The sequence below is a fragment of the Pholis gunnellus genome (genome assembly GCF_910591455.1).
Source record: "Pholis gunnellus genome assembly, chromosome: 7".
Classification (NCBI taxonomy): domain Eukaryota; kingdom Metazoa; phylum Chordata; class Actinopteri; order Perciformes; family Pholidae; genus Pholis; species Pholis gunnellus.
In genome coordinates, this window is record NC_136533.1 from 1,848,482 (window position 1) to 1,870,811 (window position 22,330).

Sequence of the window (22,330 nt, forward strand, 5' to 3'; positions counted from 1 at the left end):
ACGCTGAGCAAGAGTTCTCCATACAATCTATTCTACTCATTCACTCGTTTGCAGTGGAACATAAGCATGTTACCCCCCCCCCCCCCCTTCTCCTGCTCCACCACCGCCCATCTTCACTTCTTTCTCTTCATTCGTCTTCAATCAGCTTTTCTCTCTTCGTCTGTTCTTGCTCCTGATTTTGCTTCTTTCAGATAACTTTTCTCTCTGAGCGCTTCTTTTATTTCTCCAATAATTCTCAATCAATACAACACTGGTTACAGAATCTTTTCTCCGGGCCACTGATTGCCACTGGGCCTTGACATTTTAGTCAAAAAGGGCTGAATAACAACCAAAATATTGGACAAATTAAAAGTTTGACGGGATGATGGCGCTAGATGAAGAGTATGAAAAGTAAAATATCACAATTCATTCTAAGAGGAACGTGAATATCTGTAACAGGTATCATGACAATCCATCCACTAGATGTTGAGATATTTCCCTCAAACCCACAAATGTGAACCTCATGGTGGTGCTAGAGGAAGAGCCGGGGGATCAGCAAGGTCAGTAGGATTCATCCTCTGGGGAACATGAATGTTCAATAGTTTTTGAGATATTTCAGTCTGGACAGACGTTGCTCTCCACAGAGCCGAGTCACTAACATGCAGTAGCTGGTTTGAATGAAGGAGCAGAGTGCAGGAGTGAGGAGCCGATAGAGGACTCATGGTGTGCAGTTGTAACATTTCCGGTCTAACACGGTTACTCTGTGACAAACTCAGCAGGCGTTCTCTTTGAAGTTCTTGACACAAAAGGTCTCCGACCCAACCCGTGTGTCGGGTATTGTCACGACGCCGGTGTGGTGTGTAACCGACACCTGCAGCGTTTGATGTGTCGTGTTTTTGTCCTGCGACGCAGAGAGGATCGGACACGCGGTCTGAAGTCACATCAGTGCCTTTTGTTAATGGACGAAAACACGACTAAGCCAATCATTTAACTTTTACTGAAAGATATTAACTCTGTGAACCCCAAAACCATCTTTAAACCATCGCCAAATACATCACAGAAATTCAGCTTGAGGTTGTGTTTTTATGATTCATGACATTCTAACTGTTATTCTGCACTAAAGACATGTTTGACTTCTCTCTACTTTATATTAAAGGAATAAAAACACCCCAAAACTGCTTGAAAGTTAATTTTAGATTCAAGTCTTCATTTGAAACGTAAAACTAAGGTTTTATCTTCTTCAAAAACACACGATTTGTTCTCCGGGGCGTCGCCGGTTTGGCCGTCGTACAGTTTCGGTCAATGAAAAGTCACCTGAAGCGTTCAGACGGCTTCACCTCGCCGACTCTTGAAGCCGTGCGACTCGGAAGTGGACGACAACCGGAGCGTGGAACGGAAAGATGAGCTCAGACAGTATTCTTTGTAGTGAAAGCACACACACACACACACACACACACACACACACACACACACACACACACACACACACACACACACACACACACACACACACACACACACACACACACACACACACACACACACAGACTGTAATAGACTCTTGCTGATGTTCAGACAGGTGTTTCATGTCAGAGCTTCTGTTTACACGGCCTGGTTTCCATTTCCACCTCGACAGAGACGGAGCTCACGGCTTCCTGTCACAGAGAGAGAGTTTTAGGGTTTAACAGTCTGTCTGTGCAGTGAAATACCTCAACGACTGATATATATGGATCAGCATGAAGTCGTGTCCAGACATTCATGTTTCCCCGACAAATTCAATGATCGTTAATACAAATCAGAGAAGAATATGAGACGCAATAAACAATCATTAGAACGACGCTGTTGTAAAAAATCAAACTGTGCTGTTAAAGAGAAACTGAATTCACTGAAGTCTAGACTCAGATTAATCTATATTTATTTATATTTTGCCTCAGAGGGCTTTACAATCTGTACAACTGAAAAACTCCCCCAAAAGAACCTTTGATTTAATAATAAATCAATGATGTCTAGCCTCATTAGCAGTGAAATAATCACTAAAAACTAAGTTAAAGAATTACAAACAATCATAAAAGAGCATTTGGAAACAGATTTGAAAATGGTGGCTGTAACGATGACTACGTTAACATGCTCACTCATTATTCCTGCTTTTGTCCTAATATTCCCCGTTGACATGCAGCTGTGCACATTTGGACGAACATAACCTCTTTCATTCCTTCAGCTGAAAAGGTCGGCGTTGTGATATTTGCTCCGGTTGATATCAAAGTCCTTCATAACGTTTATCAGTCGGTGTGTTTCTCCTTCTGACCAGAAATGTGGGCTTTTCTTTTGGACATCTCTACGTCAGCCAGTTGGTTTGTTGGTTCAACACACGGAGAGCTGGTTGTAAACCTCTGGTGAGACGCATTTACTGAAGGAGCTGTGATCATGTCCAACGAATGCTCCTAAAACCTGAATAATATTGTCATGTCCCACTGGTCGTAGTCATAAGAACATCCAAACAACTACTTCTGGTGTTCTCTGAGCTACTAGCATCTTTTTTCTCTTTTAATACAACTGTTAATCTTTCATGCTGATGATTCAATCAGTTTCATATCCAACGAAGCCTTAAAAAAAAGCTAACATCTTTGTATAGATGCGGAAAATGTGGTCCTGATGGTGGAGAAGAAAGATCAGTGATCCTTTGTAGATAATGAATATAAATGTCATCACAATCTGTCCAGTAGTTGAGATAAAGGGTCCAGGGTGTTGGACAGAACAGGAAACCCTCCATCCTGAAGGCGATAACGATGTAAAAACATCCTCACCGCATTAAAAGCTGCTTCTTGTTACTTTGAGCTAATCACCTCTGAACCCTTAAACTAGAGGTTGCGACCCTGCCACAGTGTTGGGAGGTCAGTGATTTAAAAGCAGCAGAGCGAGGCGGCCGCAAAGAAACATCAGGACACGACAAAAAGAAAAACATGTCACTTTTTCCTAATTGTTTCTTTATTGCTGCCTTTTGAAGGGAACAAGCTGCAGCCGGCGGGAGCTGGAACGCAGCTGGAATGCGTAAATCACATTCAGTCTCTATGTATGGTCATGCAATGGTGCCGGGGAGGGAGTTTCTGCCTCATCAGGTGGTTTAGTTCCACTTTGGTGCTCCGTGACTCTGTAATTCCTCAGAAACATTACAGTTTAGAGTCGACCCTCTATTAGATTTAGGGATTAAATTCTCTGCAGTTAACTGAAATGAACTGGATGACTGGACCGTCCTGTGATCTTCCACTAGACCAGCAGAACAAGACGAGCTTTATCTTCTGTAGAATGTTTTCTCTGAACTGATCTCACAGGCAGATCTAGTGTAAACATCCGCACTCATGGTCCAGCCTAGCTTGTAGCTAGCTAGCTTATAGCTAGCTTGTAGCTAGCTAGCGGGAAAAGAACTCTGCTTTATGGTCTATTTGACTCTAAATGGACCAGTAGAGATCAGTCGAGAGAATGCAGCTTTATTCTGGTTCTCTACGCTTTCCCTAATGTTACTACGGTTTAGTTTACACGGAAGTTAGCGTAACGGTCCAAACGGCAACAGAAGACATACAATATGGCCGCCGCTCGAATCCTGTTTCATTTCTATTGTTGAACCCAAACAGAGCATCAGATCATTTTATTTAATGACATCTTATTCTAAAACTTCCAAAGAAGTCACTCTCCATTCTGGAGCTTTGGATGATATAACATTTTAATCTTCAATCTAAATAAAATGTTTGTTTTGACCTGTGCTAAACATGCCCATATATTAAAGATGTATTCCACTCATAGGCCATATTGTCTTATTTCTTAGGGATAAAATAAAGACATTTAAACCATGTAGAAAGTTCTTCCATCTGCTCCCTCCGTAGTTCTTCTGTTCTGTAAAATCCACCCTGCAGGACGTTTTTAAAACCCAAACTGATCCAAACTTTCGAAGTGATCTCCTCTTTACTCATAAAGACTTAATCTAATGCAGCTATTCTGGTTTTAAAGCAGTCAGATTACAGGCTGCCTGCCTGGAAAACACCTGCTTTCCACGAGAACTCTACTTCCTGTACGAAGGTCTTCATACTGAAGGTGCTGCCCCGCAGGCGGACCTCTTCCCTCTGCAGACTGTCAAACATGTAATCCTAGATTAGACCGCTATCATCCAGAGCTCAGAGGAATAAACACCGCACAGCAGGAGACCTCGTCTCCTAATTCACCACAGACTAATTCTGAACCGATCACAACCCGGTTGGGTCATGAAATTTAATTTGGAAAAGAGGTTCTAAACACTCGGAGGGATTTCTTGGTTTGAAGTTTGTAACGCCGACTATATGTTGGTTCATGTGGAGGATTCGTGTTTGAGTTGTAACGTGGACACGAAAGAATCAAACAAACAAACCTACTCTGTCGGGTTTAGTGTTGTCGTACTTTCTGAACTCGGTCTCGGACAACGAGAACGAGAAGACAAATCTCTTCGAGGGTGTACTTGGCTGAATGCAAACATCTTCCTGTTTAGTAGTTATGTTCACCATGTTGAGTCAGGAGAAGTCTGTCAGGAGGGCGGCCAGAGGAAAAGTCAGTAGGATTCATCCTCTGAGGACCACGAATGTCGGGAAAAGACTTCTATCCATCAAATAGTCGTGAAGATATTCAGTCTTTCAGTGGTGAACTGACCGACGGACAAACAGACGTTGACATAAATAGTTTGAATTTCCCATGAAATCTAATAAAGATCTAATTCATTGTGAGTTTTCTTTAGATTGTAGCTTTTTTTTCATCTGTGATGCAGAAGAGTGATGACTATCCTTACAAGAAAGCTCACTACGCTGAGACTGCTGGTTAAAGCTGTTCTTTAACACTCTGTCTCCGTGCTTTTTATTGTTATTGTGAGAAACATGAACCCGGTTTGCCCTTCAGTGTGACGGAAAAAAAAAGCTTTTGAAATGACTCACAATGATACAAAGAAATCAAACCCGTCTCAGGTTTTTGTTCCACCACGCCGGGGTTTAAAGAAACACAAGGTGCATTGTTTTTTTCTTTTGTTGCTGGATGTCCTTTATAAACTTTGGCAGCTTCTCATAGAATGTATCGTAGAAATATGTTGGACATCCAGTATGACGCCTGAAGAAAACACAAGCCGGTCAGTTATTGGGCAGAAACTAAAATATAAGTAGAAACCTTAAAACGGTCACGATAGTAAATATTTAGCTTCTCCCCTCGGGAGGAAATTCCATCAATGAATTCCCAACATTTTTCTCTGTATCGTGACTTCTTGTGAACACGCACCTCATCGCGTCACTTTACTTCCTCTTCGCGTCATGTGACCTCTGCTCTTTGTTTCTCATTCGGGGCCCGAAGGCGCTCTGTTATGGAAATGAGGTGTTTGTCCCCTAACGGCCCCTCGGGGGCGTTGACTCCACTTCATTAATGTGACAGATGCCCCCGGACAGCCGCTCGGGTTAATAACTCACCTCCTGACACCTCACCGCGCCGCATCCCATTATAGACGTGGCTGAGAGTCAGAGTGGACCTAGTTAGTCGGCGAGGTTGAGAGGAAGCTTTGTAAGGCAGGGAGTTACATCGCTCTGGTTTATTGGGCAGAAAAACGTCCGTATAGTGTTTGTGAGTTTGAGACGATTGCTCGACACAGTTTTGGTTGTTTGGCCTGTGTTGAATCAAAATATCCAAATATGGCCAAAAAGGTGGAGCCTACAGGTCGATACCCCCCCCCCCCCCCCCCCATGGGCTGCAGCTATTAAATATTTAAGTAATCGAGTATTCTACCCATGAATTGATAAAAAAGAACTTTAAATATACACAAGCCGGCAGCAAATACAATAAAATCAAACCAGCAATAAGAGCTCAAACATTAAACCCATTAACTAGCTACGTTGATTCTGTAAAAACCTTTTTACAACTTTACACCACACAAAGCTGTAATCTGTTCTATATTGACTGAATGTTACCTTTATTTATAGAGAAAATATGAACCTTTATTGACTTTGGAGTACAATCCACAAAGACTCTGTGTATTTGTTTCACCAGTAAACGAGAAGTGACTTCAGATAAACAGACAGTATCCAGTTTAATCTGTCATTAATACTCTCTGTCTCTCTCTTCCTCTCTCTCTCTCTCCCTCTCTCTCTCTCTCTCTCTCCCTCTCTCCCTCTCTCCCTCTCTCTCTAGCAGCTGGAGGATATGCATACAGGAATCAACGCAAGTTCTCAGAAGACATCGACTGGTCGTACGCAGGTGAGTCACGCCGTTTATTTGTGAAGGGAAAACTTCCTCGGCGTGCGAGCTGGACTGGAATGTCGTCAGCAGGTCGGCTCTGTTTATTTTGATGCTGCGCTGAGTGACACTCTGCTTGTTTTGGATGAAGAGTGAAAGGAAGAAGGAGAAGCTCTTTGGTATGTTCAGTATGTGGAGCAGTCGGCTGCGTGCTAACTGAGCATATAGAGATTCATGTTTGTCACACTTCCTGCTAGAATGTCTGAGAGAAGAAGAAGGACATGTTTATGAATTTAAAGCTTTTTCTTTCCTTCTTTGACGTGAAATTTAATCTAATCTAGAAATATTTTCTTTAGATATTTGAAAACTAGAAAGGTTTCTAACATGGTTCATTGATATTATGTGAGCACTAACCAGACTGCAGATTGATCGTCTTTCTTTTCTTGTGGTTGTTTAAAGTAAAAGTCCTGCATTTCAAATTTGATTCAAGTAAAAGTACACAAAGTATTCGTCCACATTGTGTTTGTCGGGGTGACCTCGTGATGCTGTTCAGTGCTTACAGACGGGCCGCGTATCCTCTGTAAATATCCCGGTTACTGTTTGCTCAGGTAGTGTTTGTTTTGTTTGTTTAAGTGCAACATCTCGTTACTGGCTGCTGTGACGTCTCCTGCTCCCAGATGATGAACCCCATCACACAAGCGTCTTTACACACTGACCACTGACGAATAACCGACACAAAAATGCAACAATAGAGTTTCCTTTTAGTGAAATGCTCTGAGTGAATTGTGAGTTCTCTCTGGTAGACAGTTAACACTGTGTGTGTGTGTGTGTGTGTGTGTGTGTGTGTGTGTGTGTGTGTCTCGGGCTTTTATTGTGAAAGGTAAGCACAGAAGGAGTGGATCTGGTCTGAGAGGAGAGGAGTAATAAAGTTTGCCGTCTTGGTTCAGACTGCGGAGCCTCTGTGTTGTACGATATAGTGTTTATTTTGAATTGGTTGATGCCTTTATTGAAAAAAAGTGTGTTGATGTGAGAATTATAACTTAATTCTAAACGCGTGTAAAAACCTTTAAACTGATTTTTATTTATTTTATTACTCCTGGCTCTACGACTCCATGAATAGACTCGTGTTTGGAGGCCGCTGCTCCTCACTGTCCCTAAACTCTATAAAACGCTGGCAAAGTGCCCTTGAGCAATGGGCTGAACCCCCGACCGCTGTGTTCCTTCAGATGTCTCATTCGATAATATAATTCAGGGAAGAAGATACCGGCCTCCGAAAAATCACATGAATCAAATAGTCCAGTTTAGGATTTGCATGTGAATAAAAACACACACACACACACACACACACACACACGGTTCTTTGTCAGAGACGTAATCTATTATTGATGCAAACAGCGACGTGTGGTGCTGATGTGATTCTGACGTCATCACCTGGATGAAGAGTTCTCAGCTTTGTTTATTTAATGTTCTTTAATCTGTGTTGACGTTTAAACATTACGTTTAATTAAACCGTTTAACAGAAACAAATGTGACTGAAGACGTTTCAGATGTAAGAGAGTTTATGTTCTTCGTATTGTAGATATTGAACGCAAATGGATTTTATTAAACAGCAGCTACAGACGTGCATTTGCTGATTAATTAGCATTAAATGCTGTGACCTGATGATGGAGCTAGATTATTATAATTCATCCCGAGAGGGGAAATGGATGTCGAGATACTTCACTCAGAAACCTGTAAGATGACCACCAGAATCACAAGGTTTCATCTTCTGAGCTCCATGAATATCTGTGGAGGCTTCAGTTCTTCAGACATTGTATGAAACAACTCTGCCCCCTGAGCCGAACGTCTCCGCGTCGACGAGAGCCGTGGGTGAAGACGTCAAGTTGTCCGTCTGTCCGTCACATCGTGAACGCGACATCTCGGTGACTCTTTGAGGGTCATTTCTTCCTATTTGGCTCAAACATCCCCTCAAAGATGAACTGATCCGAAATGTAGTCGTCAAAGGTCACCGTGACCTCGCAAAACACGTTGTTTTGGCTTTGATGTGTACTTTAGGTCCATGTCGAAGTGTTTACCGTACGCCAATCGTGACAAATGTTTAATGCGACAGAATGATGAAGCGATGACATCGTGAGCTGCAGCTCGACTGGTCGGCAGAAGGTCATTCTGGTCGATCTTTACAGCTCAACGTTGGGTCTGTTTCTCCTGGTCTGAGTCTCCATTAAGAGGAATCTTAATGTTGCAGCTTACAATGCTATTTTAATAATAATAATAATGTCTTTTTAGAAGGTCCCGTTTTCACAGTTTGTTGTTTGAAACTTCTTGACGTCCTGAAACATTTTGTTGATGTTTTCATCCAGAACAGAATCACAACGAGGCTCAAACATGTAGTGAAACACACATGGCTCCATATGTCCTCCTGTAATTAACCAAACTTTGTTCAAACTTAAAGTACTTTGTTTGGACTTCTCGTGGAGATCTCAACGTTTCCAAAGACACCAAACGGTTCTCGTGTCTCCCTCAGTGTAAACCTAATGAAGCTTCCATGAGGAGCTGCAGCCAGCGACGCAGAATGTTTGTGATTTAGTGACATAATGTGGAATATCGTTCTAACTTTATGGCTCCTTGTTAAGGGGAAAGCACAGGTACATATGTAGGGTTCAAGAGGTGAATTTACTTTTGTTCATCTTTTTTAAAAACAGAATAAAGTAAATCAAACAATGAGAGAGGCTTCAACGTGAATTAAGTTTGTTTAAGACAAATCATCCTTTAGACCCTTAAAAAGTCACTTTCAAAGCGTTCTAGTGTGATTTGTTTGACAGTGTTTGATGGTTTTAATGCCCCAAATAACCTCAAATATGGTGTAAGTGCTTCTGAAGCGTCCACGTTGACCTCTAATAAAGATCCACGAGGAGCCGACAGGAAGGAAAGATTCAAGAGGTTTGTTGTTACTCTGCTTATTAAAGGACAGTCTTTACTGGGAGGCTCCATAAAGAAAGAATATAAATAGTAAATATAAAAAGACAAATAATACAATAAATATAAGAAACAATGAAAATAGCCATCTCAGAAAAATACAAACAGTAAGGATGTTTGAGTGTCTTAAGTCATTTTGCCAACTTTATTCGTTACTTTATATTTTTACAGCTTAAACGAGTGACGGGTCCCTAACGACAACCACGCGCTCGTTACTGTAACCGCCTTAAACAAGTCGTCACACGGACACACTGCTGCAGAAACACTTCAGTGTGTGGATCACCCTTTAAGGATTCTACAACCTTTTCAAAACCAATGGAATATTTATTATAATGTTCCAACAACAGCTTTTAATTGTCGTGTTTTCTTTAAATGCTAAGTACTAAGTTCGGCTGTGTTCACTGCGTGTGTGCGTGTGTGTGCGTGTGTGTGCGTGTGTGTGTGTGTGTGTGTGTGTGTGTGTGTGTGTGTGTGTGCTCCACTGATATGCTAATATCCGTCCTGACCCAGCAGCCTGTCTGACCTGGTTCGTGGGTTCTTTGTCCTCCGGTGGAAGAAGCTCTAAACAGCCAATCAGAGCCGAGGGTCAGAGAGTCATGTGACCGCCGGCATACCTGCATAACAGACACCAGCTGGCTGAAACAACACGTAATTAGCACAGAAAACACTACAACACGTAATTAGCACAGAAGAGGGAAATAGCTGCAAACATCTGCACAAGGGTTGTTTTTCTGTTGAGTTCAAAAGATCTTAAAAATCTGATTTTTTTAAGAAGGTTTTCAGGTTGTGTTCTCTGACGTTAAATGAGTCTCAGTCAGCTCGAGGATGATTATTGGTTTTGAATAACGTCGAAGCTGCTCTTATTATCGATGCCAAGATTCCCTGACTGTAGTCGTAACCCATCATTTAGACAACCGTACCTTTGTGTTGCCTCGTAGTGTGAAAACAGTGTTCGTACTCGCTGGGAACAGGTTTCAATAAGCAAATGACAATAATCCTGCTGACGGAGGCTGAACGACGGGTTCCAGTTTATCGTTTCTTTTTCAATGTTGAACTTTGATTTGTTGACTTGGTTGATTGAAAACAATAACAAGTCCTCAAAATTAAACCACACAATAGGTAATTGTTTAACTGCCCGCAAGAGCGACATCTAGACTTTCTGACGCCGCTGTCGTTTTCAACCTACTTCACCATGTTTTTTACAGTGTGCAGTATTGAGAAGTATTATTCGGGGCAACTCCTCACTATAAGTGTTCGACCACTAAATGTGCTTATTGTGCCAATAATGTGCCCCTGACTGGCTCTGATTGTTATTTGAAGCGTCTGATAACATGATGGAAGAACCCTACAGAGAAATAAAACTTCCTCTTGATCCCGTCTGTTTGTTGTTGTGAGTCTCGTTCTGACATCTTTCCTTCAATACTGGACCAATTAAAAAAAACATGTTAAAATAGAGTCCAGGGTGAAAAATACCCAAAATCACCCTTTAAGGTTTGGTTAGTTTTCTGCACCAACACAACGCCGTTAGGAGGTCGAGGGAACGTTTTCGTATTTTTGTGAGATCGGGCTGGAAAAAAAAAAAGTCTTTGCAGAGAACATAAAAGGTTTGAAAGTTCCCCTTAATGTGCCGTATATGAGGACATGTATTGAGCTGGGTAACATAAGAACACAGACGCTCCCAATCAAACAGCCTCTCTTAAATTTGACTCTCGAAGACGTCGTCCACTGAGAGCAGATGTGAACGAATCCACATGCAGCCACGCTGCTGCAGTCGCCTCCAGCGGGATATACGAGCAGCACGTCACATGCTGCTCACATTAGCTTTGCAATAAAAGTGAAACTAAGAGTTTGAGGCTGTAGATCAGTTCGACAAGAATACGAGCGGCTGGATTAAATCTGTTTGGTCTGAAGTGCAGCTGACACACACACACACACACACACACAATGAATGAATGAATGAAGTGTGAGGGTCTGATCATTTGTATTCCTGGCTGTAACACTTTCCATACTGTATTTGTGTCGTCCGTCACGTCAGCGTGTTCTTTGAGTTTGAAAGCAAAGAGGAAACCTGAAGCTGAACGCTCTCTTTGAGCAGCATGTTGGAGGCTACAGGCTGGATTTGGGAAACGTCCGACTTTGACCTCGTGAGAGCTGCGAGAGAGAACAAACCGTGAGAGCTGATATTGGAAGCCGGAGTGCAGCAGAGCAGCTGGAGGTTATTAGCTCGTTAGCTCGCCGCTAGCTCTCCCAGAGCAGCACACCTGTAAGCGGTCCCTGATGCTGCGATTTAGGCCTCGTCTACGCATATTTAAATGTCTTTTTAAAACTGATATTTTCCTCGATGTTTTAAAATAATATAGTTTGCACACGATCTTCGTTTTACAAAATATCTCCGTCCACACTGGAACGCTCCAAACGCTCGCCGGGCCAGTAGGTGGTGATTAAGGCGACATCAGCGACACGTCAAATACCAGAGAAGAAGAATCTGAGCATGCTCAGTGAGCTGATCTTTTCTTTGGCGGTGTTATGGAAATAGTAAACGATGACAAAGCAAAAGCTGAGGTGAACTAACTAACATTGGGCACATTTGTCCTGAGAGCGGTGCAGCAATGTTTAAAGTTTAAATGTAAAGTAGTCTTTAGACCGAGCTGTGCTAACAAAACATAAACAATCCGGTAGTCCGCCATCTTTGTTTCTGTTTCAGACGCATGCTCAGTACACAAAGCAACAATGGGCGTGCACGAGTTGGGGAGATGATGTCATCGATTTACACGTCCACGTTGAGTTTTTAAAGAAACAAGTAAACTCTGTTCACGTCTGTTTCAGAGTTGACAAAAGACGGTCGTGTTCACTGTTGCAGAATAAAGCCGGAGAGGTTTAGTGAGTTCTTTGTATACGTTGCACAGTCGGTTAAAGTCTGAATATCGAGAGGAATTAATTCACTTTCTTGCAGCTTTTTTCGGCAGGTATGATGTCATTTCTGGTTACACTTTCCTTCTTGCTCTTGAACATAGAATACATCATTACTCAACCCGACAGCGAAGTGTGTGATTGTCGGGGGTTGCAAGAATTTCGGGACCTCAAAGGTCACGAAAGGTTAAGAAACTCACGACTATGTAGAAAAAACTATTTTGGCGGTTTAGTGTGCAAGAAATTAAAGGACCATCATGATCTTTTTCAGCACATTTGTCTACAGTTGTGTTATTATGTGGTGATGCAGCTGTGAACCGCTGACAGAAAGCTTTTCTCCAACATTTTAAATTGTTCTTTTCACAACATCTATGTTGCTCTTTCGTCTTCTAGGGTCGATTTTCTTGCTCGTTCTTCAGAAGCTCCCTTGAAAGCCTCTGATGTGGGAGCTTTATCTCAACACTCGTGTTGTTTTTTCGCCCTCCAGGAACCTTGAATCAGAACAACTGGGCCAAGAAGTTTCCGTCCTGCAGCAACGCCAAGCAGTCTCCCATCGACATCGAGGAGAACCTGGCTCAGGTGAAGCTGCAGTACCAGAAGCTGACGTTCGACGGCTGGGAGAGTCTGACGGGCGACGGGACGACCATCAAGAACGACGGCAAGACCGGTAAGACGTCGAGACCTGCTGGTGGGGAGAGACGAGCGCGCTCGCCGCTTACCAAGAGCCTGTAGCGCTGTTATTAACAACAATACGTTTTATTTTATTAAAGCAGCTAACGTCAATATTTGCATGCACAAAAACAAATGACAAAGTGGAATAGTGCTGCAACGGAACACGTCAGCCAGGGTTCAGATCGTATCACGGACTGTAGCCGCTGTAAATGTGATCCTTTATCTTTATCGTAATTTATTGTGTCTTCATAAAAACACAATTTAAAAGATAAAGGAAATAAAAGACTGCATTAATTGTGTTTGTCAACACATTTTTCTAAACTGTTTAGAAATCGATGTTATTTATTTTCCGGAACAAAGCCGACCTTTCTGAGAAATTGCCAAATTTTCATGAATCGTGCACATTGACAAAAGAAAAGTAATCTTAGCACCGTATATATTTCATTTTATTAATGAATAAAGTCGAGGTTTAAAATTGGTTTAAACTGCGTCATTATGCCACAGAGCCAGGAACATAAAAACGATTTTCGTTATAATTCTGTTGATGTGTATTGAAGGCGTTGCTGGTCATCTCTAAAGCTGTTTAAGCTGACTTCCTCCCCCCGTCCTCCCCTAAAGAGACACTTTCTCCCAGATCGATACTGAGCGTCGGGGCCTTTGCTCTTCCAGCGGTGTCCCGTTGTAAAGGATACAGTTACCAGTTCCTCATTTGACAGGATTGAGAGCCTTTTATATATTTCCTCTCTCTAAGTGGTGTGACACACAATAGCCTACAGTGGGCATTCAAGGTAATTGTTAAGTGAAATTGTAGACGGGGAGGGATCCCGCCTCGAAAAAAGGCTCCAAACAGAGGAGCCCCGTGCTTCTTAGCAACGGGACTCTCAGGGAAATAAGAAGCACTCTGTTGTGGTTGTTGTTCACCCGCCAGCTGCACCCAAGGCTTTTATTCAGGGGGATGTTTTGGTGGACAATCTGAGGTTTGAGGAGACTTAAACCTGGTTCTTTTCAGCCCACAAATGGGCCTTTAGTGGAGGTCGAGCAGCGTACGCAGCCACAGATGGAGGATTGAGGATGGAGCGTACGGATCAGTTCGTGCCTTTTTGATACAAAGGAGGTCAAACACACTTTTCAACGGGAGCGAATCAGCAACAACTTGAGTCAATATTTGCCCTGCCTGGAGAGACGGGGTTAATAGAAAACACAATAGAACAAGACGAGATAAACACAGACGATAAAGAGGGCGTGAATGAGGCCAACCACGACCACACGGATCAAAGCGGGGGAGAGAATAAAAACCCACCAAAAGCAGACGGAGCGCTCAAAGCAACAACAGAAAAATATGAACCAGGAGTCACGGACAAAACGTATTAAATGTGATGTTTATAGACCAGAAAACCCGTCTGTCATCGAAACTTTACTTTACTATCTATTTAACTACGCAAAATATTGGTTTCCGTTCACAGTCTAAGGTTCCTCTTAAAACATTACGATGCAAATAGAAATGTGAAATGTAAATCTTGAAGTCTAATGTTAAGATATATATATATATATATATATATATATATATATATATATCTTAAGATATAACAAACAGAAACTGACAGAAACGATAAAATATTGGTTTCTGTGTCGAGAGGTTCAGATAATAATCGATGTTTCTGCAGAGTTCCGTCAGCGCGTTCACGTGAAATATTTGTATTATCTGTGCTAAACAATAGTCACGTGTTCCCTCTATTTTTCGCGGTGGCTGAGATGTACATTATAATACAGAAGATGAAAGGCCCGAGTGATGCTCCACCTTCATGAGACCATCAAAGAGCGTTTGGACCCTCGAGGGGACCTTTTGTCAGGTGGAACAAAGACCGACCTGAAGACGATCCCCTCGTTGATTGAGTCATTGTCCGACGGTCTAATAACGGTGTTAGTGGAGTGTTGTGTGGCGTACGAGCTCTCGTCTTTTGATCTTCTGTACATTTATAATCCATTATTTCAATTAGAGGTCAGACCTTCAAAGCTTTTAAAAGCAGCGGACACATTTCATCTGGAAGTTTCTTCATAAACGATGATTTAATGAAATGAAAAACGCAGCGTCACGCATTTATGTCTTCACGTCTGTTTCTGTTTCCAGTGGCGGTCGATGTGGACGGAGAGTTCTACGTGAGCGGAGGCGGCTTAAGGTCAGAGGTCAAGGTGGGACGTATCACCTTCCACTGGGGGCGCTGCAACGCCTCCTCAGAGGGCTCCGAACACAGTCTGGATGGAGTCAAATACCCTCTGGAGGTGAGACGTCTTCTAGTATGGGACAAGGGTTTATATATATATATATATATTTTCATATATATTTTTTTATTAACTGTGTACATTACAGTCTTCTTTACCTTTACTTGCTCAGCTTTGTTGCTGCAACTAATGATTCTTTTTTGATCCGTTTTTGGTAAAATTGGTGAAATGGTAAAACTTTCACACAGAGAAACTGGTATGTTCTTGCAACAAAGCTGCAAAAAGAAAAACTTTTCCCGTTTCTGTTTCCTCCCACAGATGCAGATCTACTGTTATGAGGCGCATCGCTTCGACTCTTTAGATGAAACCATCAAGGCCGGAGGAAGAATCACAGCGCTCGCCGTGCTGTTCGAGGTGTGCTTTGCTTTAACAGGGCTGATGATCGTGTACCCCTAAAATCACTGAGGCCAGAAATAACTCGTTCAACTAGCAGCGGAAGAAGTTTGTGGTGGAAAGCAACCATGTTGGTTAATTAGCTCGTTAGCGAAGAACGACCAAACTGTTAAAACAGCTAATCGACTTATTTCAAGGTTCATTTATTTGTCATTTTAAGTTGTATTGATTTATATTTTCTATTAATAATCTGGATCTGCAAAGTAATTTATATTGTTTTTTAATAAATGTAGTCGAGTAAAAAGTACAATTAGCATCAAAATATGCATCAAGTACCAAAAATCTCATTTCAATGTATTTATTTATTCGTTGATTATATATTGTTTTATTAATCTGAATCTACAAAGTAATTTACGTTGTTAAATAATCGAGTATTGGAGTAAAAAGTACAATATTGGCTTCAGTGTGGAGTAGAAGTACAACATGTTTATTGTAAAGTACAAGTACTTCAGAATTGTACATAAGTTCAGTGCTGTCGTGGGATGAAGTGGAGCTGCTATCAGAGCTGTTAGCTTCACTATGACTCAGCGTTCTCAACACATTGAGGATTATTGTCCTCTGAATAACGTGCAGGTTGATGAGATTTCAACAGAATGTCTCCGCTTTTTGCTGAATATTTTTGATTTTGCCCTGAAAAGTCAGAGTTAACCCTGCTGTGTGGGTTTTCAGCAGTTAGCTCCAGGCTAACGGTTTGGACGAAAAACGTTCTCTTACAAAAACATAGATATTTTGCAGGTTGATGAGATTTCAACAGAAAGTAAAATGTTGAAAACATTTTACTTTCTGTAACACAAGCTGAGACATAGAATGTCTCTGCTTTTTGCTGAATATTTTTGATTTTGCACCTGAAAAGTCAGAGTTAACCCTGCTGTGTGGGTTTTCAGCAGTTAGCTCCAGGCTAACGGTTTGGATGAAAAATGTTCTCCTACAAAAACACAGATACTTTTGAGTCGTTGCTCATTTCAGTAAATTGTCTGCTTTTCAGCAGCGTATCTGAAGTTCAGGCAGGTTTGAAACACAGAATGACTTCACGGGTGACTTTTTGTTCGATGTGTGAAGTCTGATTGAGGGAATGAATCTCCGTGTTTCAGTAGCATCACTGGTGGAATACCTCGGTGTGTTTGATTCATACCTCGGCTGAGGAGCGTTGCCGAGCTCTCGTCTGTGTTGTTGTGTTCGTTGTCAGAGTTCACACCGAGCATCGTGCATTTTCATGCAAACTTTCCCTGTTTTTTGCTTTTGTGCAGTCGTGTTGCCTCCGGCCGGGTTGGCGTGTTGGAACCGACAGAGCCCATGTTTGAACAGAATAACATCTGATGTGGAGCTGCAGGGGGTGTGTGTGTGTGTGTGTGTGTGTGTGTGTGTGTGTGTGTGTGTGTGTGTGTGTGTGTGTGTGTGTGTGTGTGTGTGTGTGTGTGTGTGTGTGTGTGTGTGTGTGTGTGTGTGTGTGTGTTGGGTGGTGAGCAGGGTGGGAAACCTACCAAACAAAAAGCTCGTGAATCTTGTTTTTTTGTGCTCTGCCAAACCTCCAACCAGCTTCCAAACTGTTTTAACTCTCTGAAGGTCATGTTGAGAGAGTCTGCTGGCTTTACTGGAGAAGGTGAATGTTGTATTACCTGAACGTCCTGGTTTTGAATCTGACCTCATGTGGAAAACAGTCTTCACTTGATGAGCCTCAGTTGTTCTTACTTGAATATAAACATTTACAGAATGAAATGACATGAAGCCTTTGCAGATCAGACGGCTCCACATCTACCAGCTGCAACATTAAAGTGATGAACACATGAATGCATTCATAATTATTATTCAGTAATATGATATATAATGTTCTGCCTAATAGTTTTTGGTACATGAAGCATATCTTGATGCTAATTCTCTTTTAATGAGGGAATACTACTCCTAAATGAAGCGTTGGTATATCGTTTACTCTGTTACCGTGAATCTCTCGTTCCTCTCCGCTGAACGAAGGATCAGAAAATGAGGAAAAGTCTCGATGAATGGAAGTAAACGGAGGCGGCGCTCAACAGTTTACAAACTCTCGTGCAGTATAATCCAGGTCTCATTTCTCCGGAGCAGTTTGTTAGCGGATGTTTTGATAAAGAATAAACAGGAAGTCAAATCCAACAAACAAGTCGCAACGAAGGAGGACATATTTACATTAAGGAACCTTTAGTGACTAATTAATTTTAAAAATGTTTCCACCGCTGTAGGTCTTCAACAGGACATTCAACATCTCTTAAAGAGTAATTGATATACAGATGGTAGTTTTGTGGGTGAAGTATTCCTTTAAAACTTCAATGCTGGACAGTAGTAGAGAGTATTTCTACACGATGATATACTTTTATCTCTTTAAGTAAAAGATCTGAGTGACGGCTAAATTAATACAACGAGCTGCAGTTATGGAGCAATAGTTGAAATCAGTAAATGTGTCCGATCAGTAGTTCAGCGTCTGGTTCTCCAAAGATCCACACTTGACCAAACCGATGGAAACATTGACGGTTTGACTCCATGAAAACATTGTTTTACATGAATAATTGCTGCACAACTTTACGTTCACCAATTAGAGTCACGACGAGATCATCATGTTGGTTTTCTCTCCTCAGACGAGCGTCGACGACAACGTGAACTATGCCGCCATCGTGGACGGCATCAACAGCGTGAGCAGATACGGTACGTTGCCGTTCTTCTTCTCTCTCTCTCTCTCTGTCTGTGTCTCTGTCTCTGTCTGTGTGTTGTACTCATTCAAGCTCATCCCGTCTGCCGTCCAGGAAAGAGCGCCTCGGTTCTGCCCTTCGCCCTGCGAGGCCTCCTGCCGAACTCCACGGAGAAGTACTTCATCTACAACGGCTCGCTGACCACGCCGCCCTGCAGCGAGACCGTCGAGTGGATGGTCTTCAAGAGCACGGCGGCCGTCTCCGACGAACAGGTGAGGGGCGCAGTACCAGTGGTTTCAGAAAGAGGCAGTCAAACGCCGATTTATTACGCAAGTATAAAGTAGAAATTAACGGGCCGTAGTTTTGGTGTTGTTCTAGACTCTTGGATTACATTATAATTGGATAATTTGGAGCGAATCACAGGGAAATTGGTTAGCCGTGTTTCAGTTAGCGTATTTTTCTACGCATTTTGAAGAAAACGCTTTGAAATAAAACGCTTTGAAAAATGTTATTACGTTCCCTTGAGGTATTTTTTTGCCTTTGTCGAAAATATGGGTTCTGGAAACACCTTTGCCAAATAAATTCTGACAACAGCTGTTTCTGCGTCTTTGCAAATATATATATTTATATGAACATGAAACATGGCTAAATACCAAGGTCCGTAACAAAGACGATGCATTACAAGCTCCACCAATGGTTTGAGAGGGCGTGTTCACAAATGTGCCGTTTGCGTAAAATTCGCCTTTTTCAATTAGCTCATGACTCGCTCGTGCTAATCGCTAGCATACACATATCCCAGCTTTGCATGTAAACTCATATTCACAAATGTTTCTAAGAGTTTATACTGTATTTTGTCACCATGAGTCCCTTCGCACATATCTAACCATGACTATAACGATAGCCGGCATGCTAGCGATTAACCGTTTAGAGATACGCAATTTAGCTATAGCGATTAGCACAAGCTAATTGAAACGGTGACACTGTCATGAACGAGTCGTCGAAGACAAATAAAGTCCGGCTAAATGTTGAAGTTGAGTCTCTCTACATGTTGGTACTTTTTTTTCACGTTCTGGTATTTTTGGGGATTTCCAGGGTTGATGCACTTCTTCCAAAACTCTGTGGTTTAGTGACTCTTTAAGCATCAGTGTGACTCTTTAAGCATCAGTGTGACTCTTTAAGCATCAGTGTGACTCTTTAAGCATCAGTGTGACTCTTTAAGCATCAGTGTGGTCCTTTGAGAACCAGACGTCGGCTTTAAAGGGTTTGTTGTTCCGGATGAAAATACAAGTGACACAATTACAGCAAATGTCCGTAAACAACCTTTTAGAAAACGTGTTCAAGGAGCTGAAAGGAGGAATTATCATACCAGAGCTCAGAAAGCACACAAAGTGATGGGTGTGTGTGTGTGTGTGTGTGTGTGTGTGTGTGTGTGTGTGTGTGATTGTGTGATTGTGTGATTGTGTGTGTGTGTGTGTGTGTGTGTCAGCTTAAATACCGTAAAGATCTTTTGTGAGCCAATATTTGTTTGATGTAATGACTGCTTCTGTATGGCTATCAATCACTCACTCGGCCTGGGGCGGTCACACACACACACACACACACACACACACACACACACACACACGTCTAAATGCACAGACGTGTGAAAGCACACACACACAAAAGGTTTTCAACATAAAGGTTCTAATGTGACGCCTCTTCCTTCAGACTCTTTCACTCATTGACTCTTAACACACAACTGTCATAAGGCAGGAGGCCTCACACACACACACACACACACACACACACACACACCTTTATAGCCTTTTTATATTAAAACTAAATGTGTTTAAAGCATTGTAAAAGTTGTTTGCTTGTCGTCTTAAAGCCAAACCTGACAAAGCATTAATTCAGACTTCTTTCGTTTTGCATCGTTTTTATCCGTTTACTGCATCAAATTAAAGCTTTTTTCTGGGTTGATTCAGTAAAGTTTTTTAAAAAGTTTTAAACAAAAATTCTGGCCAGATCTCACACATTGCACCTTTTTGAATACTGTCAGATACCAGCTGATAAAATCAATAACTGATCCATCAAAGAAGAAGAGTTAGTCATTGGCAGCACTCTCCCGTTGCCCCGTTGCGTGCAGGCTGTTGCAGGTCTTCCGAGGATTCCCAGGTGTCTCCAAACGTCTCCGTGACGTGTCTCAGCTGGTCTACATTCCAGCTCCGGTCGAGCTGCCGGAGTTTAATTATTTAAAGTCACGACACTAACAGCCACAAACGCTTCTCACTGGGCTCTGAGCTGTGAGTCAGACGAGTCGGAGCGTTGTGTAACCAGAGGGACGTGACTCACCTGAGCAGGTGAGTCACGGCGGCTTCCCGCCCGTTCACGTCCAAACCGCCCCGGAGGACTGCAGCTCCGTGTTGTGGATGATTCACACTTTTGTTTTCATGCCGTAGCAGTTTAGAGTTCTTCATTTGTGTGTTTCTGTCGGATAAACAGATTAATACAGTTTAAATAGTGTTCACACATTTATGTTTAAACGGTTTTCTCGTGGCATGATTACAAAGAGAAAGTTAGATCACTCTTCAATTTGTTCAATTGTATTAGTGCTGGAAGTGATTAGTCTCCAGACTTTCTCTGGCTGCTGCTTCTCTCTGTTTTAAATAATTACAAACCTTTGTAAATGTCGGGGTTTTGGACTGTTGGTGGACAAAACAAGACATTTGAAGAAGCCGCTGCTGTTCAGTCTTTGGTTCGATTAGGCTTTGACTTTTGTCTCTGTGAAAACATATCTGTTCATTTGATCGAGTTCCACGTTCTTCTGTCTTTGCTGTCGGCTCCGGGTTCGTTCGTGCTGACTCAGCGCTGTTGTTGGCTGCAGGACGGTGCTGACGCGGTTTCTTTGTTGTTGTGTGCTTGCAGCTGGAGATGTTCTGCGAGGTGATGACGATGCAGCAGGCCGGATACGTGATGCTGATGGACTACCTGCAGAACAACTACAGGGAGCAGCAGCAGCAGTTCATGGGTCAGGTGTTCTCCTCCTACACCGGCACCGAGGAGGTCCTCACACCAGGTATCCAAGACGTCCGATGCTCCTCCTGTCCTTCATGTCACATGTCTGCAGGTGACAGGTTATCACGCCGTAGTGCTGCAGCTGAAAGCACGGCCTGTTCTTATAAACTCAACCTGTTCAGGGTCACTTCCACATTCATCTTCGGTGGAAAAAACAACCAAATGTTGCGTTGTCATCTTGATAAAATACAGTTTTGGAGCTGTCCCTGAATGCATCATGGAGGAAAGCTTTGAAAACAGTCCCTGATACACAGCATACAATAAGTCACAGACTGTATATAAGAAGTGGACGTAGTCACCGTAAGGGTCCCCAGACGGAGCTGTGTGATAAATGTCCTCAAGTGATGTCACTTGAGTCGGCGTCGGTTGGGTCTGAAAACTACAAGTTTACAAAAGAACTGAATGTGTGGAGTTACAAAGAAGTGAGACATCTGCAGCTGATCGTCTCTGCTGCAGGCTTGCATTAGCCGCTAACTAGCACAACAAGCTGCATTCTGGGTAATGTAGGCTCCACTTCTTGACAAGGAAGATGAATGTTTGGAATATGAAAGAGGATATCTCTGATTCTTCAGCATCGATTTTAATCCTTTTTGTTTTAAAGTGACCATCGTGAGTCTGGCAGCGATACGAGATGATGAATCTGTGAAGTGCTCCTTTAATTTATCCAACATCTAAACAGATATTATTATGCTAATATATCGTCAACTACATGTAAAGAACCTCTATTGTTATTCCAAAGAAAATTTGGTTTGCAGGCATAAAATCAGTCCAGTAAGTAAACATGATTTATATTTAATCACATCTTTCTATTCAAAACAGATATTTAGAATATAAGAAACACATCTCATGTCTAGTATTATAATAATTCTATGAGTATGAATTAAATTATAACAGCTTTTAAACGCTTCTCTAAAACATGAACGTCTCACCCGGCTGGTTCTGGACCTCATCGTGAACCCGAGTATGAAGAATCGTTAATTCTAATTAAATAAGGTCGAAGTGGATCAGAGGCGATGACACGAGGGACGAGAATAGAACTCCAGTGACCCAAATGAAACCTCAGCGACAGCCGGAGGACGTCCACTTTGATTTTCACGCTGGTTGTATTCGATAATTAGTAATGAGGAGGTTATTGATCGGGTTTTAGGTTGCTCGTTCTTTCATAAGAGACCAGGGGACTCTAA

General features: G+C 42.2%; 1 protein-coding gene across 1 annotated transcript in view; it reads left to right on the forward strand.

The window, feature by feature from the left end:
- Positions 1-502: 502 nt before the first annotated feature.
- The window catches only part of ptprz1a (protein tyrosine phosphatase receptor type Z1a), a gene marked incomplete at its 5' end in the record, with an annotated part of 50,430 nt that continues 28,602 nt past the window's right edge, over positions 503-22,330 (forward strand). The window contains 8 exons of the mRNA XM_079163448.1: positions 503-539; positions 6,163-6,228; positions 12,581-12,760; positions 14,894-15,045; positions 15,304-15,399; positions 18,042-18,108; positions 18,207-18,364; positions 20,997-21,147. Coding sequence (XP_079019574.1) covers positions 503-539; positions 6,163-6,228; positions 12,581-12,760; positions 14,894-15,045; positions 15,304-15,399; positions 18,042-18,108; positions 18,207-18,364; positions 20,997-21,147 — 907 coding nt within the window. The remainder of the gene's footprint in view (positions 540-6,162; positions 6,229-12,580; positions 12,761-14,893; positions 15,046-15,303; positions 15,400-18,041; positions 18,109-18,206; positions 18,365-20,996; positions 21,148-22,330) is intronic.